This window comes from Rhinatrema bivittatum, unplaced genomic scaffold (assembly GCF_901001135.1).
Source record: "Rhinatrema bivittatum unplaced genomic scaffold, aRhiBiv1.1, whole genome shotgun sequence".
In the NCBI taxonomy this organism is placed as follows: Eukaryota; Metazoa; Chordata; class Amphibia; order Gymnophiona; family Rhinatrematidae; genus Rhinatrema; species Rhinatrema bivittatum.
The window spans coordinates 42746-61540 of NW_021821132.1; the positions used below are offsets into that span (position 1 = coordinate 42746).

At 49.0% G+C, this 18795-nt stretch overlaps 1 protein-coding gene across 1 annotated transcript in view; it reads right to left on the bottom strand.

The window, feature by feature from the left end:
- Nucleotides 1-4342: 4342 nt before the first annotated feature.
- The window catches only part of LOC115082478 (nicastrin-like), a 51092-nt gene continuing 36639 nt past the window's right edge, over nt 4343-18795 (bottom strand). The window contains exons 13-17 of the mRNA XM_029586701.1: nt 16850-16945; nt 11199-11286; nt 10544-10689; nt 6595-6807; nt 4343-5819 (exon numbers count right to left, since the gene is read on the bottom strand). Coding sequence (XP_029442561.1) covers nt 5697-5819; nt 6595-6807; nt 10544-10689; nt 11199-11286; nt 16850-16945 — 666 coding nt within the window. The 3' untranslated portion in view covers nt 4343-5696. The remainder of the gene's footprint in view (nt 5820-6594; nt 6808-10543; nt 10690-11198; nt 11287-16849; nt 16946-18795) is intronic.

Below are 18795 nucleotides of genomic sequence, written 5' to 3' on the forward strand. Positions count from 1 at the left end.
GGAATAAAAAGTGACCCAACTTTTCACAGCACCGAATTTCACTTGTACGAGCATAAATTTGGAATCCTCATCCAAACAATGAAAGTTACATTCATGCCAAACTTCTAAATGTACAGCTGACTACACAATACCGATTTTTATTTATTTAAAAAAAAAAATAAAAAAAAAAACCCCAAGGAACATAAGCCATTCCATCAAGCGGCATCCAGAAGCAGAACAACTTGGTTATCGGCTGCTTACTGCACTTTGGTTTCATGTACAGATGTTTTTGACTTTCTAAACAGGCCTTCTCCTTTCCTCGGGTATTCACGAAGTCATTAACACAAACCTCCAAACATTGGCTGAACATATCGCTGCCACTAAAGCCTGGATTGCGCGGCTCCCTGGCTGTGCGGTGGAGTCCCTTTCAGCTGCTCTGGATTCGCTGCTTGCTTCCAGCTTTCGGGCAGGGGTGGTGGGGGGGGGGGGGGGGGGGGGGGGATCTGGCGCAGCTCAAGGCCAAACAGATATCCTACCATTTATTATTATTTTTTTTATAAATCTTAATTGGGTGATTTGAATTTTAGTGCTCATGAAAGCTAGAGACTGATAGCACTGGCGAGAGCCAAGCCTGGTACAGGCAGGCATGTTGCCTTGGCAGTGCCACCCATCTCCTGCTATTCAAAAGCTGAGCCCCGCTCTGGCAGTGGCCACCAGCGTGCCAGTTTCTATTGGGGGGGGGGGGGGAGGGGGAGGGCATGATGGCTACAGGATCATCTGCAGCTACGCCACCTCAGGATCTGATGCTGGGAGATTGCAAAAGTCAAGCAGGGTCATTGCACAGCATTTAGAGGGGAGATCTCAGAGGAATTTGTTTCAGGTTAGAAGGTGGTTTTTCTACTGTGATCCTACCAAACCGGTTCCAATATTGCTATGAGGGGGGGTGCACTCCTCGCTCTCAGCCTGGCTCATATCACCAGGCCTGGTGCAAGGGTCTTGGGCATCCTCAGCAATCATTGATCTTGCATGCCCCCCTGAGACATATCTACTGTCAGCAGCTCCTGTGCTCGTTGGCCACTGACCAGATGGGCTCCACTAGTAGCGCCAGGCTTCCTACCATGGTTCAGATGCCCCCACGTGACCTAGTTCACCTTAATGGAAGCACCGGCCCTGTAGGCTCCAATAGAGTTGTTGTAGGCAGAAAATTTATGTCTTAGCCCACCCACTCTCTCAGTACAGACTCCGCTCAGGCTCTGGTTAGCTCCCTCCCGTGCCCTCTGCATCTGTCCCAAGCCCACCTGGATTCAGTTAGTGGTCTGGTACCTAGCACCGCTGCCGTCGGCTACTGTGGGCATCCACCTCCCAACCAAGATTCGCTCCTCTCCACCCTCCCTCTTCCCAACGTCTGCATTAAAAATATCACCCTCTTCTACTCAACCTTGGTAGAATTTTCTTGTCTTTTTCGTTTCCTTTCACTCCCCAGCAGCTTTTGCTGCTGTCTCCATCTCACCCCTCCCTGGACAGCACATAGAACGGCTCAAGGGAATCCTTGGTTTTTAGACCGGATTACCGGCTTTTCAATTTCATTCCTTGCTCTTCTAAACCCAAGCACAAGGCAAGTTACAAATCAGATACAACACATAGCCCTGTGCCCATCCCCTCAACTATCCAATCTTAGAGGTGACAGGTTTTGTATCTTTATGCCAATTCTCTGTTGATCATGTCCCCAACCCTTCTAAGTCTGAATCTCCAGCTCACATAATAGACATATTTGCTCTCCAGGGACAGAGGACAAGGGACAAAAAACAAATCACATCCCCTGGGAACACTCAACTGGCATAGACTTGGCACTGTGGGGTTTATGGAAATATAGTAACGATGGCAGAAAAAAACCCAATGGTCCATCCAGTCTGCCAAGCAAGTTTCTTATGGTAGTAACTGCCGCTCCATGCAGGTTTCCCCAAGCCTTATGTTAAGGATAGTAATATTTACAACCAAAACCAAACAACTGTCAAACCCATAAAAAAATTACTGCTAGCAACATTGTTACAGGGTGAGCAGCCTTGACAATACAGACAACGCTGCTTGAACCCACTTTGCTTTTGGACTTGGCTGTAACAGTCCTGTGCTTTTTTCCCCCCAATGTCTGCGTATCAGTCAGCGTCCAGTATTGCCTGCAGTGCGAATTCAATTCCCCTTTTTCACCTGCCATCAGTGTTGCAGTAGCATCAAAAGCATGAAAGCTAATTGGTTAAGGGTAAGAATCCCCATGCCTTCAGTTAAACTGCCATTCCATGCAGGTTACCCAATGCACCCCCCCTTTCTTCATTTCCAACCTCTAGCCTTCAGGATGCATTGTTTAGCCCATGCTTTTTTTTGTATTTATTTCCTGTTTTCGTGCTCACCACCTCTTCCCAGAAGGGCATTCCAGGCATCCACCACCCTTCTCCATGAAGAAATATGTCCTGACGTTGGTTCCGAGTCGTCCTCGCTGGAGTTTCATTGCGTGAGCCCTAGTTCTACTGTTTGCTTTCCAACAGAGAAGGTTTGAATTTCGTGCATCGTTAAAAAATTTCAGGTATCTGAAGAGGTATCTCTACATACAAAAGTGCAAGGGCGAAGGTGGTGTGGTGTGGGCAGCTGGCTAGGTTTATTACCTGCTGCTGCTGCTCCAGCGCACGTTCTCCCCATCGTACGCAACCAAGGGCTAGGACTGAGCCTGTAAGGACTCAAAGGAGGTGGCTCAGGCCAGGTAAGATGAGATGGCACCGTGTGCTGCACATAGCAGGGCCTAGCTGCCCATTAATTACCACACCCTGGAGCATGCATGATTACACATTCTCAGAAAGGAGCTCATCCATGTTTAAGAGCCACTGCTCCCGTTTCTTATTGCTGCAAGGTGCTAAGAGGAGAGCACAATGCTAACCTGGATTTGAGACAGTGGTGACTCTTCCATGGCACACTGGTTAGGAAACACTGCTCGATGCGGCCCAGCATTCTTCTGGCTTTAGCTATTGCCTTATCACATTGCTTCACTGCCTTCAGACTGCCAGACACCATCGCACCAAGGGCCCTCTCCCAGTCTGTGCACATGTGTCTTTCACCCCCTCCCCCATCATATACAGCTCTTTTGGATTGCCACACCCCACATGCATGACCCTGCAGCTGGGATTCAATGCCAAGAAGTGCAATGTCCTATAAGCCTCTATGTAACACCCCTATATACATGTACATTAATACAAGCTTGGGTACAGCCAAACCTTAATCTAAGGTACCGTACACTTAAGTTAGTCAACAGGCTTTAACATCCCTTTTCGGTTTTGTGTACATTGAATCCCAGCTGCCAAATCTTCAACCATTCATTCATCAAGCTTTCTTAAATCATTCTTCATTCTCAGGTGTGTCCACTTTGTTGCAGACCTTAGTGTCATCCACAAATAGACAGACTTTACCTTCTTATCCCTTCCACAATGTTACCCACAAAGATACTGAGCACTCCACTTAACACCGTTCCTTCTTCAGAGTAGGCTCCATTTACCATTACACACCATCTCCTGTCAGTCAACCATCACTTTGGTGCCCACTCCCAAGCTTATTTTATTCACGAGCCTATGCGGGACCGTATCAAAAGCTTTGCTGCAATCTAAGTGAATCACATCAAGTGCTCTTCCTCGATCCAGTTCTCTAGTCACCCAATCAAAAAAAAAAAAAATAAAATCAGATTTGTCTGACACGACCTTCCCCTGGTGCATCCATGCTGCCTCAGGTCCAGTAACCCATGGGAAGGTAGATAGTTCCCTCTCCTTTCCTTCAGCAGAGTCTCCATTAATTTTCCCACCACCGAGGTGAGGCTAACCGGCCTGTAGTTTCCAGCATCCTCTCTGCTCCCACTCTTGTGAAGCGGGACCACCACCGCTCTTCTCCAATCACACGACATCAGTCCCGTTTCCAGGGATCTATTGAACAGGTCCTTCAGCGGAGCTGCCAGCACATCTCTGAGCTCCCTCAGCATCCTGGGATGAACCTCATCAGGCCCCATGGCCTTCTCCACATTCAGTTTTCCTAGCTCGTCCCATACATTCTCTTCTGTAAACGGAGTTTCATCTCCCCCACCCCCATCTATGGTCTTCTCAAACAGCAGCGATCCGTCTCCAGGGTTTTCTTTAGTGAACACCGAACTGAAGTATTTATTTGATATTTCTGCCATTTCTTCATCTCTCTCTCTACACATTTCTCCTCGTCACCTTTCAATTTCACTAAACCACTTTGGGCCTTCCTTCTTTCTCTTGGATAACAGCATCAGTTCCCACAATTCCCTGGACCAGAGAATAAAGTTACAGAAGGAAAAGTGACCAGGACAACGTTTGGTAAGGATCTGTTTTAATTAAACCAAGTTATTTAAAGATATTTACAACAAAATTAAACAAAAAATATATTGCACCTTAAAAAAACAAAACAAACAAAAAAAATTGTCTAGACCCATTTGTTCAGTGAACTCCCCTCCCCCCCCCCCCCCCTGCAAATGCCCTGGGCAGTAGTAACAGAACAGCAGCTCTGGAGTTAAAATGAGCATCAGAAGGGTCAACTATGTCCAGGGAATAAAACTTCCACTCCTTATCTATTTGAGCCACTCCAGTTTTACCTATGAGCTTAAAACTACCTGAACAGGTAAGAATGCTGTACACACTCCGGCGGCTTCTAACTGGGCTCAAAGGGAAAACTGGAACCAACTCACACTGCTCTGCACTGGGAGTCTGAAAATATCCCTCGTCTGTGGGACACCAGGCTCGGCTCTACGTGGTTTAATCCAGAGGATCCTCACCCTCATCTCCTGCCTCACCCCCCCCCTCCTTCACCGAAGCCACGAAGCCCACTGTCCACACACACACACCACCCCATCCACCCCTCACTTCTCCGTTTGTCCCCCTGCCACCCCGGTGCTGGGTACACAATGCCACCTTTCCCCCCCTCCCAGAGTCTCTTTTTGAAATAGATTTACCTAATCGTCAACAAGAGAAGGCTTTGCAACTGAAGGCAGTCCCAAAAGGAAAAAAGGCAACAGGCCGGAAATCACCATTCCAAGATCAAAAGTGTTCTTTCGGGGGGGCACAACTGCCCAACTTGGTGACCAAAAACTCTACTGTAAACAAAATCTGCCAACTTGCCCGGCGGACTAGGCTATCGCTCACTTGAGGTAATGCGTGGAGGTAAACGATAAGGGGGATCTCTTTCTAGCTCAGCCAACGGAAGCTTCTCTTTTGGCCAAGCCTCTCTCTCTCTCTCTGTGTGGTTCAAATCTTGAGATCCCTGGATGGGAAAACAAGTCTCGGGGGGTGTGGGGCGAGTAATGCTTCAGTGAGTGTTGAAACCCCCTCCCCCCCCCTTCGATAGGGATGCCACCAACCTTCGGAGTGGTTTGCGTTCTCTCTCTGTCCTCTGCCTTCCCCTCCTGTAGAATTTTCACAGATCCCTTCATCTCCCCCCCTCCCCCCCCCCCCAAGTGTTTCTCCCTCCGACCAATCCAAAACCCCCATATTAAAAAAAAAAAAAAAGCCTTCCAGTGTCAATTGAGCTAGTCAGAGTCCGAGCGTCCAGCTGTTGCGTTTGCATGAAAAAAAAACCCCCGCGGGATTTAGTTTCTATCCCTTCGTGCTGTGGGCCCCTGCGATTCCTGGGATCCCCCACTGCAGGGGCGGGGGGGAAGGGGGACGTCGTCTTCAGTAGGCTACTGCGCCCGGTTCACGTGCGCTGGCAAAGAGCACATCTGCCTTAGCGTTAATGAAGTAGGTGACGAGGAGCGAGACGATGAGAATGGTGGTGCCTACAACCAGCGTGATCACCTGAAGAGTGAAAGCAAAAAAGAAAAGAAAAAAAAAACAAACCACACAACTTTTTAAACCTCAAATGCCAAGAAGTAGTGTAAAATTCATTTCCTTTTAGAACAGATTTCTGGGCACTTCTCCCCGTTCACCTACAGTTTTGAAATCTTAGTTTAAATGCAAACATAAAAATGAGACTGGTCCACTACAAAAACAAATAACCTGGCCCTCTACTGATGACATCATCATTTGGCGGCAAAGCAGGGGGGGAAAAAAAAGTCTCACTGGGAGTTTAGAACAGGCAAAATAGTGGAATAACTCAGGGAATCTAGCCTTTTGTAGTATTTATCTAATTTAGGCTTCTTACGTTATTCTTTAAGTTCTCTTTCTTTGTTTTTATAATGTAATAGTTCTATTTCATTTAGAGATTTTAATTTTATTGATCAAGATATTTTTTGTATTTTTTATTCTATCTTTATATTTTAGTTTATTTGAATTTTTATCATTTTGATTTTATTTTTATGGTTGTAAACCGCTTTGTTCAATCTTTGATTGGTAAAACGGTATATAAATAATAAATTTGCTATTGGATGTTTGTTGATTTTTTTTCCATTACAGCAATTCACCAAAGTCAGATACAGACCTCAAGATTACTCTGTGTCCCCTTAGGGCAGGCTGAGCCAATCCTGGTTTTGCTAGGGCGATGTATAGCTCCATGCTGCCAGTCCTAGTTTTACCCCCACGAAGTCTATGGATTTGACCTGTCGGGAGAGGTTGAGGGGGGGAATCCACTTACCTCCAGCTCGTGGCTAGCTACTAGAAATATCCTGGCTCGGATCTCCTTCCAGCGGCTCTCCGTCCAGGTGGAGTACTCCGTGGACCCCCACTGCCCCAGCTCAAAGGCTGGAGACAGCGCTCTGGAGATTCGAGTGGTGGTCTGCACGCAGAAGGGGGTCCTGGTGGTGGAGTTGGTCTCGAGGGACCCTTGCACCCAGAAGTATTCATAAAGCTGTGGTAGGGAGGGTGGGAGAAAGTGGAGAATAAAATACATATTTATACAACTCCCACCTAAAAAGATAACACTGTAAATATTTGGGAACTTTATAGCTTTTTATTTTTTTTTTTTTTACTGTACTCCCACTGAGTTCTATTTTAAACAGCCAATGTAGCACACGAAAAAGATCACAAAGAGAAAATCAGCCTTAAAAAAAAAAAAAAAAGTATAAAAAGAACTGAAAGACATCCGACAACATGCTCTATAGTCCAGGCTCACTTGCAGTCATATCTCTTGTGTGTAACATTTCAGAAGGCAACCATGGAAAAGCAAAGCCACCCTCCTAATCCCCTGCAACAGCTTACTGCTTTGCTAGTTTCCGAGACTTAAACTGCAACTCGAACCAGTGGTGCCTGCATTCCGTTGTGTGTCCAGGAAACGTTCTCCACCACTGGCTACGATAGGTAATAAAATCACGAGCGGGGTGGAAGAGGTAAAGCAGGGATGGTTATTTACCCTTTTAGAGACAGTATAAGGACTAAGGGGTGCTCCATGAAACTACCTGGTAACAGATTTAAAACAAACTGGAGAAGGTAATTTTCTTTTTTCACTCGGCGCAAAATCAAGTTGTTGAATTTCTTTCCAAAGGATGTGGTCAAGGCATATAGCAAAGCAAGGTTTAAAAGGTGTTTGGACAGGAATCTGTCCAAACAACTATCAGCCAGACTTGGGGAAAGCCAAACCTGAACCAGCCCCCTCTCTTTGATTGTTGACTCCGAAAGAACAGAGACCTTCCCAAGGACTGAGATGTCTGAAATGATGAGTTCCTATAGGGCTGAAAGCACTGGGAGCCCTTGGCCCGATCCCTCATAGGTGAGGGGTGCTATGACCTCCTTCTCTTATCCTCCGGTAGCCAAGGCACTGGAGATCCACCCCACTTACCGGCCAGCTTTTCCAATTTGCTACCGAATAGGAGGGATCCCTTAAAGGGCATCTCTGTAAGGTTTGCCTTAAAGGTCGTGTCTGCTGACCAATTCCGCAGCCATAGCTGTTTTCTGGCCGCCACCACTGAGGCCACGCCTCTGGCCGAGGTACAGACTAGATCAGAGCCCACGTCCACTAAAAAGGCAGTGGCGGACTCCATAGCTTCCCTCGAAGGCACTTCAGGAGTTATCTGCCTCACTCGAGAGAAGCGGGCAGCAGCGTGCCACCAGGGCACAACAGGAAGCCATCTGCAGCGTCATTGCTGTCGCATCAAAGGCTTGTTTAAGGATGGATTCCAGCCGCCTGTCATGTGCACCCTTTAATACCAACTCCTCCCTCCACTGGGATAGTTGTTCACTTCGAAAGGGCGCAGACCAGGGCATCCACTTTGGAGAAATGCAGGTGTGCTTTGGCCGCTGGATCCAGTGGGTACAGAGCTTCCAATGCCCGACCTCCTTTAAAAGCTGGCTTCCGGGGCATCCCATTCCAGGTCAATCAACTCCTGGATGGCTTCCAGCATTGGAAAATAGCAAGAGGCTTTCTACAGAGACATCAGGATGGGGTTCTTCTTTGGTTCTGTCATAGGGGCCATGCCAGGAACTCCCAGAGTCTTCAGGGTCTGGGAAACCAGGGCAGACAATTCATCTCTTTGTAGCCCTAATATGGCAGGTAGTACAAAGAGAGTGCTGCTTGTGCTTCTTTGCTGCCAGAGCCTTGCTAAATGATAACTGTGCACTCAGCCAGCTGGTACCCGAAATCGAGGGTGCACAGATCTGTCCCGAAGCGCGCAAGTGCAAGCGCCCACATGTATGAATGTGCGCGCGAAGGTATGAGTACAAGAATGCGAGACGTTAAGCGCACAGTGCGTGTGCAGAGCTGGCCTGCACCGCACGTACCCACAGTCTATGGGAGGCATGCCAGGAACCGGCTACCGGACCAAGGCACACCTCTGAGGGATCTCGGAAATCGCCTCAGGAATTCTCAACTGGGGGAGGGACCTTAAGGTATCACCGCAGGAGAGCGGGGCTCAATCTTTCTCCAATTTAAAGGTAAAATTTCCTCTAACGAGTACTACAATCTCATTATACCACCAATGCTGGTGTAGGGAAAGCATGTCCACCATCTGCTAGGAGACGGAGAGATATTGGAGAGCTTTGGTCACTGCAGGGGTATTATCTAAGGTGATGTCAGCTTTGAAACCTGACTGTCTCCATCTGCTAGCAGAGGAGCATAACACCCATTGGTCCTGAGTCCATCTGGCTACACGCTAGGCTCCTAGCTCTCAAAAATGAGTCTGATTTCATGAGGCTAGAGTGACAGACATCTTCAGGGATATGGTAGAGTGGTCCCACCTCCAATCTGGCAGCTCCTGTGCTGCTTTGGAACAGCAAGGTCTCCAGGAAGGAAACCAGAGTCTTGGTGTTTTAGACGGTGATCCTGGAGTTAGGACCTACCCTCCAGATGATGTGCTATTCTCTTGCACAGAAGATGTGTCTCCAGGGGCACATGCCTGGGAAAGACTGCCATTGTAGTTGGTGATTCAAACATTAGTATGAAGATAGCTGGGTGGTTGGCAACTGAGAGGATCGCTTGGTAACTAGCCTGCCTGCTGCGAAGGTAGTGAGCCTCAGGCGTCATCTAGACAGCACTTTGGAGAGTGCCGGGGAGGATCTGGCTGTCATGGTACATGTGGATATTAATCACATACAAAAGGTGCGGGAGGGTAGGTTCTGGAAACCAAAATGTAGGCTTTTTAGGGAGGAAACTGAAATACCAAACCTGCAGGGTAGCATTCTGAGAAACACTTCCCAAGTTCCACGACAGGACAACCTCCCGAGTCCCAATGTATGGCTTAGACAGTGGTGCAGGGAAGAATGCTTGAGATTTGTTAGGAATTGGCAGAGGAAGAGGGAGCCTATTTCTGACACAGGATGAGCTTCACCTTAACCAGAGTGAAACCTGTATGCTGGCACTAACAAAAAAAAACCAAAACAAGAGAGTGAGCAAGCAGCTTTTAAACTAGATCATGAGGGACAGAAAGAGCCACTCCAGAACACATGGTTAGGACTGAGGGATCTTCAAAGGATAATGTTAAAACAGCACATCATTTCTGATAGAAAGGAGGTGGTAAAAGCCGAGGCAGATTTCAATGAAAAGCAGGCAATTATGAATGCCTTAAAATTACCTAAATCAACCGCTAACAAGGAGGCTCTTATAGCCGTGCAAAGGTCCTGAGGTCCGCATGCACTTTCTACCCTTTCAGCCGCTATGCCGGCTGATATAAAACTGGGCTCCCCCATCCCGAATCACAACGCACATTTTCCTGTATTTTGTCATAGTACTGGCTGCCGCCAACCTCTGCTGGCAGATTAATTCCAGGCTTCCCCCTGACCCTTGAAATTCATGGAGGTCATGATTTGCTTTCCTACAGATTATCGAAGCTTGTCAAATATCGGAAGGTTTCCTCCAGCGAGTGGGTCTGGAGTGTTTTCAGCCTCTCTGAGTAGGGGTTTTGTGTTGCTGGCCTCGCCCACGTTCGTAAGAGCTGCACAATTTCTCTCCCTTCGCTCCCATGCGTGTCAGACACAGCGACCGGGTCTGTTTTGGTTATGCCGTGCTGAACGAGTCAATCGGACACGGCAGCGGGATCCCGTGATTTTGTTGCAGGTTGTACGAATCCTCAGCTTTAAAAAAAATAAAATAAAATAAAAGGGAGATTGGGAAGTCACCGACGAAAACCCTCTGGAGGGGGTAGTGTTATACTTACATCCTTCTCCGCACTGGGGGGTTTCTGGCACTCCTCCTTGGTGAAGTTGACAATGGTTCCGGTGAGGTTTGCTAAGACGTAACGCACCACGCGGGAGGGGTTCACCTTGTTATCGACTGCGACGTAGTAGTGAGGGGGGTCGCTGTCTGAGGAAGGCACCAACACAACGGATTGGCTATCGGATATCAGTGAAAACACAGACAGAAAAACACAAATCTTGGCATTTAAGGGCTGGGCATAGAGTTTAAAAAAAAAAAAAAAAAAAGGGAGAGACTGGAAGACATCCTGCAGGTCTATTTGTTTTGCAAATTTCTGAAATGACATTTCCAGTGTCCAAAGAATTAATTTCCATGGAGAAAGTTCCAGGGAACTCTGGTGGGGGGATGGGAGTGAAGAGTTTTGCTAAAGGACCTGGGAAATCTCCCACTGTGCTTTTAGGAACAAGGGTTTTGCTTGCACAGTTATTTTGTTCGATGGAATATTTTTCCCTTCCTCGAGGTGGAGGAAACAAATTTTGGGCCAAAGGTGCACCATGTCAAAACTTTGGGATGCAAGCCCCCCCATCTATAATGCAGACTGGCCCCCTCCTAAGGTGCTTCTCGAGAGCGTTGCATTCCCACCCCTGTCCCCAGGGTGGCGCTGCTCTCTCCCTTACCCAGAATTTTACTCATGTCCGCAGGAACGAGGGACTGGAACCAGTTGTTGTTGAACCTGATGAGAAAACCGTACAGCAGCCGCGAGACCTGGAGGAGGAGACGGGAAACCGTGACAGGCAGCAGAAAGGAGGGGGGGGGGGGGGTTTCCGTGCGGCCTATCAGGCATGGAGCCCGGCGGTGCTCCCTGCACCCTTCGGTCCCGGGAGCAGGTGCCGGGCCTAGGACCTGAACGTGCATCTCCTCCATGAAAGCAAGCAGTCAGGAGGCCCACTCATATAGCAAAGAAAGATGAAAACAGTCTTGTCCTCCCCCTTCTAAACAAAACAGAATACAGTCAATCCCTGCTAGGATAAGACCTCTGTAACCAATTGAAAGGAAAATTGGTTCTTACCTGCTAATTTTCCTTCCTGAAGTAAAACAGATCAGTCCAGACAAGTGGGTTTTGCATCCCTACCAGCAGATGGAGGCAGAGAATAAAAACTTTTGAGGCACTGTTACATAATCTCGAGTGACACCTGCAGTCCCCTCAGTTTTGACCTGTACCCAAGCCAAACTAAAGTGAAACTACTGTCCCCTGTCCTCTTCAGGACGAATGACAAACCAAGGGTAGGAGCCCCCTGAACTAGAGCCCCACAACAACCCCATGGAACCAATTAAACCTGGTAATCCTATTTAGGTTCTGAAGAGACACATAATGAAAATCCTCAGCTTGCATTCATGCAAGTCTAAAGGTCTTCGGTCTTTCGTAAATAAGGGGCTGGGTCTCTGGACTGATCTGAGGTGCATCAGGAACGAAAATTAGCAGCTAAGAACCAATTTTCCTTTCCTGCTCGTACCCCAGATCAGTCCAAACAAGTGGGATGTACCAAAGCCACCTCTAGACTGGGCCGGCATGCGAAAGACCCGCTCTCAACACACTCTGTCAAAACTCGGTTCTGCCAGCGCTTGAACATCCAACCAGTAATGCCGAGAGATAGTATGCAACGAAGACCACGTTGCAGCCTCACAGGTCTCCTGTGGCAATATCGACTGACACTCAGCCCAAGAGGCTGCCTGCACCCCAGTAGAATGTTTTCGCAGCCCCTCTAGAACCTTCCGACCCCTTGCAGAGAGAGGATGAAAAAATAGCTTCCTTTAACCAACGAGCAATAGTACCCTTAGAAGCCTTACATCCCTTCTTTGTCTCGCCAAACAATACAAATAGATGATCCAACCACCGGAAACTGTTAGTGACCTTCAGATACCGTAACAGTAGCCGAACATCCAACAAATGAAGCTCCCTCGCTTCTGACATCTCAAGACGACCAGTTTGGAAACATGGGAAGTTCCACCATCTGGTTAAGGAGAAAACGAGGAATTAACTTTGGGCAGAAACAAGGGTACCATGTACAAAGACACCCTATCATCCATAATTCTCAGAAACGGCTCTCTACAGGACAAAGCCTGCAGCTCCAAAATCCATCTGGCCGATCAAATCGCCACCAGAAAAGAAACTTTCAGGGTGTTTGGGTACTTGCCAGGTTCTTGTGGCCTGGTTTGGCTTCTATGGGAAACAGGATGCTGGGCTTGATGGACCCTTGGTCTGACCCAGCATGGCAATTTATGTTCTTATGAAATCCTTCAACCACATCTTCCATAATGGCTCGAATGGAGGTTCGCCTAACACTTAAAGGACTAAGTTCAAACTCCATGCTGGACACAATCTGTACACTGGAGGCCGTAAATGCTTGGCCCCCTTCAAGAACTATACCACATCCGGATGAGACATCAAAGGCCTCCTCCCTTGTAGCTTACCTCTGAGACATCCCAAGGCTGCCACTTGCACCAAAGGGCATTGTAAGCTAAGCCTTTGGACAAGCCCTGTTGTAAAAAGGCCAAAATGAGGGATCTCCACATGCAACGGGTCTAGGCCTCCTTTATACACCAAAACTCAGAGACCCTCCACACCTGGACATAAGCCATAGACGTGGACAGTCTCCTGGCCTGAAGCAAAGTGACAATGACTGCCCCGAGCAATCTTTTTAACCTTAAATGTTGCAGGTCAAAAGCCAAGCTGCAAGACAAAAGCGATCTGCCTGATCTAAGAAGACAGGCCCAGGGGCCAGTCTACTGCGAGATGAATCAGATCTGTGAACCACGGATGATGTGGCCACTCTAGTGCCCTGAATACTACCCGACCCGGTTGTTTCTCGATGAGTCTCAACACACGACCTATTAAAGGCCACAGAGGAAACATGTACAGCAGGATCCCTGTTGGCCATGGTAGAATAAGAATGTCTATGCCCTCAGCTCAGACCTCTCTTCTGCGACTGAAAAAACCGCAGCGGCTTGGTATTGCTCCGCAATACCATCAGATACAGCTGGGTCTGTTTACGCTGGATGCAGAAAGCACAGAAGGATGATTTGGCAGAACATTCTAAGCAGGCAGCTCGGCTGGAAGCTGGGGTGGCCTATATGTTGGATGCACTAGATGACTTGGTCCCGACGTCGGCCAGGAATATGGTCTCTGCAGTGGCGGCAAAAAGACTGCTATGGTTGTGTAAATGATCAGTGGATGTGTGGTTTAAGTCGCAGCTGTGTAATCTTCCTTTTAAAGGGAAGCTGCTGTTTGGTGAAGACCTGGAGCAACTGATGAAAACCCTGGGGAATAAAGGGGAATAGATTGCCGGAGAACAAGAAGGCTGTCAGGAAGACCTTTCTGCCATGTGCCCGGTTTAGGGATTTGAGGCGTTTTTTGGTCTGGCAAGATGGCCTTGGGCACGGGGCAAAAGCAGGCCTTGGGTCCACAGCAGTCCTTTCAGGGCTCCCACCGGTCAGGGGACCGGAAGAGGTAAGACTTCAAAATGAAGTCAGGTGGGACCACTCTTCAGTCGAAGCAGGAGGAGGAAGATTGTCTTGCTTTTCCGAGGAATGGACCAGGATCACATCGGATCAATGGGTTCTAGAGGTGATAAGAGATGGTTATGCCTTAGAATTTTCTCATCCGTTACAGAACACTTTCATGGTAACCCATTGCATATCCTGATCCAAGCAAAAGGCGATATGGGATACTCTACTTTGCATGCAAGAGTGGGATGCTATTGTGCTGGTTCCTGCTCCGGAAAGGGGATCCATCTTGGATCTCCAGGTGGTCAACCTGGCGCTGCAAGTGCCGCATTTCTGGATGGAGTCAACGCAGATGGTCATTGTAGCAGTTCGGAAAGGAAAATTTCTGGCGGAAGCCTATCTGCATATTCCTATTTGGCGGGAGCACCAGAAGGTTTGAGACTTATGATGCTGAAACAGCATTTCCAGTTTTGGGCTCTTCTCTTCGGGATGGCCACGGCACCACAAACATTCACATAGGTGGTGGTGGCGGCATTAAGGAGGGAAGAGATTCTGGTCCACCCTTCTCTGGAAGCCTGGCTCATTCAAGCAAAGTCCGAAGGGAATGTTGTCAGGTAGTGCACCAGATGATGGAGGTGTTACAGTTGCTCAGATAGATGATAAATTTGGCCAAGAGTCATCTGGTGCTGACCCAGTTGTTGAACTATCAGGGGGCACAGTTCGGTTCCCAGGTGGGCAAGGTTTCTTCTCTCCTCGGAGAGAATCAAAGATTCAAGATCAGAAAGGGTGTTTCTTGAAACTGCCAGTTCCCAAAGCCTGGGATTATTTACAGGTGTTGGGTTCTATGGTGTCTATGCTAGATTTGGTGCCATGGGTGTTTGCCCACCTGCGGCCTATCCAGTGAGCGTTGAATCCATTGTTGAAGAAATATCAATGGCCTTTACTGCTGCAGGCCGTCGATATTTTGCCATCTGGAGGCTCAAGGCAGACATCTTGAACATCCTCTTCAACTGGATCTCCTATCTGCGGTCCTGCCCATCCTTTAGAGCAGCCAACCCCATCACAGGAATAGTGGTCTTCTTTGTGACCGCCAAAACAGCTGCAGCCACCTTGAGCAGCCTCAGCGGCTCCAAGGTCTCCTCCGTCAGTGGATACAATTTCGCCATTGCCCTGCTGACCTTCAAGTCGGCTTCCGGAGTATCCCACACTGGATCCACTACCATTTTGAACTTCTTGGGCAGCGGAAAGGCCTTCGGCGGACCCGCAGGCCATCCAAAATCAGATGCACACCCTCAATGTCTGAATCCTCCTGAGTGACCTTGATACCCAGCTCATCCAAAACATGAGGAATGAGGGGCTTGAACTCCTCCTTCCAAAATAACTGAACGACCCCTCAGGACGTCCCCTTCAGTCACCAGAATCCCCGCTGGATCGACTGCATCATTATTCAACCCTGGATCACCACTTGATGCACCCGATCCTAGGACAACCTTGAGATGTATCCTGGATTTCCCCCAGGTCTCTACCATCTTCAAATGGATCCTCTGGATCTGAAAAATCCTCAGCATCCACACGATCCATCTCACCCGAAGACAGAGCCAATCCCAGGCAGCGCAGCAAGGCTCTAGAGCCAACCCAGGCCCACCTTGACCCTTTTTGAGGGGCACTGCAGCTTCCCCCTCAGAGGCCGCTTCTCCACTGCTCCTCAACTGGCCAAACAGGCCTTGTTTAGGAGCAGGACAAACTCTGGAGAGAAATCCTCCCCAGCCACAGGGACTCCTCTGGATCCCCCCACCCTCCAAAACCTCGTGCGAAGGATGCCCCACCGGGGAAAGAGGAGGGGGGGCTGTCCCAGGGCCCTGCGGGAGCGGAGGTCCTTCTGCAGCGTCTCTCAGGAATCACCTCCGCACTCTCAGCTTCCCTGGGAGCAGCAGACATAAGGCCCGACAAGCAGGTGCTTTTCCAGCCACCTGCCACCTCCACGGAGATTCTCTCATCTCCTGAGGCGCAATTGCTGCAAAGGGCACTCAAATTTAGCTGCAGTCAGCGCGGGCTGCAGGCCCGACAGAATTTGGTGCCCGACAGAATTTGGTGCAAAGCAGGTGCTATCGGGCCTACCACGTGGCCGCCTCGCCACTGAAGCACTGAAAAAAATTCAGCCAGCAGCAGCAAACAGGCACCCCTGACAGGCCCCGGACCCCTGGCAACCTCCGATAGCTCCAACAGCCTCTCCCTGATGCACATGCAGCCCTGTGGCACCAAGACTTGCCCACGGTTGATCTCAGCCTCAGCTCCAGTCAAAGGACTTTTTTTTAATTTAAAAAACGGACAACCAAAAAATAAATGAATACAAAGGCTGTAATACTTCCCTGCTGCCAATGGGCAAACCAGGAGAAGTCCTCCGTGGGGATGAAGGAAACAGAACCCCTGGCTATCTGTCCCTCGGGAAAATGCGGGCAGAGCCAGCCAGGGATTACCAACCCCACACGTTCGCCTGGCTCCATCTGAGGGATGGACCACAAAGGTATCTAACACCTTAGGGAGCACTAACTCTTTTCTCGCTTCTTAAAAACTCCAAATTATTATTATTATTTTTTTTTTTTTTACTCTTGGTTATGTAGCAGTGCCTCAGAGATTTTGTACTCTGCCTCCATCTGCTGGTAGGGATGCAAAACCCACTTATCTGGACTGACCTGGGGTAAGAACAGGAACGGCTCTGAGCCTGTCCATTACTAGGGAGGGAATGCTGCCTCTTGCTATCCTGCTCGGGTATGAAAAGGGCACAGGAGAGCCAAATTCACAAAAGCGAGAGCACGAGCCTTACCGTGTGGGCATCTGCTTGGATGTCAGACGCGCTGGCGGTGCCCCCCGCAAGCTGGTACACAGCACGAGCCAGCACCGTGGCCACTTCTGCCAGGGCCTAGCAAGGAAAGAAGAGGTCACAGGCTCAGTCGGTGCCGGGACGGGCCCCAAAATGGTCCAGGCCAGCTCTGGCTTTCAACGAAGCCGGGGTCCTATCATGACAACAAGCTGGCTTCTTTTTCAGTATACCTGTGTCCGCACGCATGCACACCTGCAGGAGGCACACGCATGTTCTAGCGTGTTTATTTTATGAATATATCACAAAGTCCTACGAGAAACAGGAGGCTCGCTGTGCTGCCGCCCTCGCACAAAATGAATCTTTGGAATTACATTTGCGTAAGAGGTTTTTTTTTTTTTTTTGTTTCTTTAAACAATTACAATACAAACTGAAATTAATTAATTAGACAGTAGGGAACTGGAGCACCTAATGAAGCTCAGCTCCAGTAATGTTTGATGCACTTACGGTCAAATAAATTCAGATGTTACCATTTTCCACTGGTATTAGGAGGATATTTAGATATATCAAGGATCCGCTGGGTAAAAATCTGGACGCCCCCCTCCACCCCGAGAGCACGCATTTGTGATATGCACAGCCGCTCCCCCCTCCATGTGATTTAGACTGGAATGACGTGAGCAAACAATGGCCTCCTACTGTGCCACCATCTTTTTCAGGCAATTGAGTTTCGAGCAATAAGTTAAACAGCTTTAACTGCCAATTCCCTTTCCTTGACCCACCTATATTAGTGCAGAAAAGTGGCATATACCGAATAAGTAACGTGGAACCTGATGGCAGGTAAAGACTGCCAGGCCGAGTCCATTCTTTCTGCCTGGCCTCTGGCTTTATCCTGCATCAGTAAGAATCACAGTTCTTACCCCTTCCTCCCCCATAGCTAAGGGTCTTTTGTGCTGATCCCAGGCTTTACCCCTCACTCCCCACAGCTAAGGATCCTCTGTGCTTATCCCAGGCTTTACCCCTCTCACTCCCCCTCAGCTAAGGATCCTCTGTGCTTATCCCAGGCTTTACCCCTCACTCCCCACAGCTAAGGATCCTCTGTGCTTATCCCAGGCTTTACCCCTCACTCCCCCACAGCTAAGGATCCTCTGTGCTTATCCCAGGCTTTACCCCTCACTCCCCCAACAGCTAAGGATCCTCTGTGCTTATCCCAGGCTTTACCCCTCCCTCCCCCACAGCTAAGAATCCTCTGTGCTTATCCCAGGCTTTACCCCTCCCTCCCCCACAGCTAAGGATCCTCTGTGCTTATCCCAGGCTTTTACCCCTCACTCCCCACAGCTAAGGATCCTCCGTGCTTATCCCAGGCTTTACCCCTCACTCCCCACAGCTAAGGATCCTCCGTGCTTATCCCAGGCTTTATCCCTCACTCCCCACAGCTAAGGATCCTCCGTGCTTATCCCAGGCTTTACCCCTCCCTCCCCCACAGCTAAGGATCCTCTGTGCTTATCCCAGGCTTTACCCCTCCCTCCCCCACAGCTAAGGATCCTCTGTGCTTATCCCAGGCTTTACCCCTCACTCCCCACAGCTAAGGATCCTCCGTGCTTATCCCAGGCTTTATCCCTCACTCCCCACAGCTAAGGATCCTCCGTGCTTATCCCAGGCTTTACCCCTCACTCCCCACAGCTAAGGATCCTCCGTGCTTATCCCAGGCTTTATCCCTCACTCCCCACAGCTAAGGATCCTCTGTGCTTATCCCAGGCTTTACCCCTCCCTCCCCCACAGCTAAGGATCCTCTGTGCTTATCCCAGGCTTTACCCCTCCCTCCCCCACAGCTAAGGATCCTCTGTGCTTATCCCAGGCTTTATCCCTCATTCCCCACAGCTAAGGATCCTCCGTGCTTATCCCAGGCTTTATCCCTCCCTCCCCCAACAGCTAAGGATCCTCTGTGCTTATCC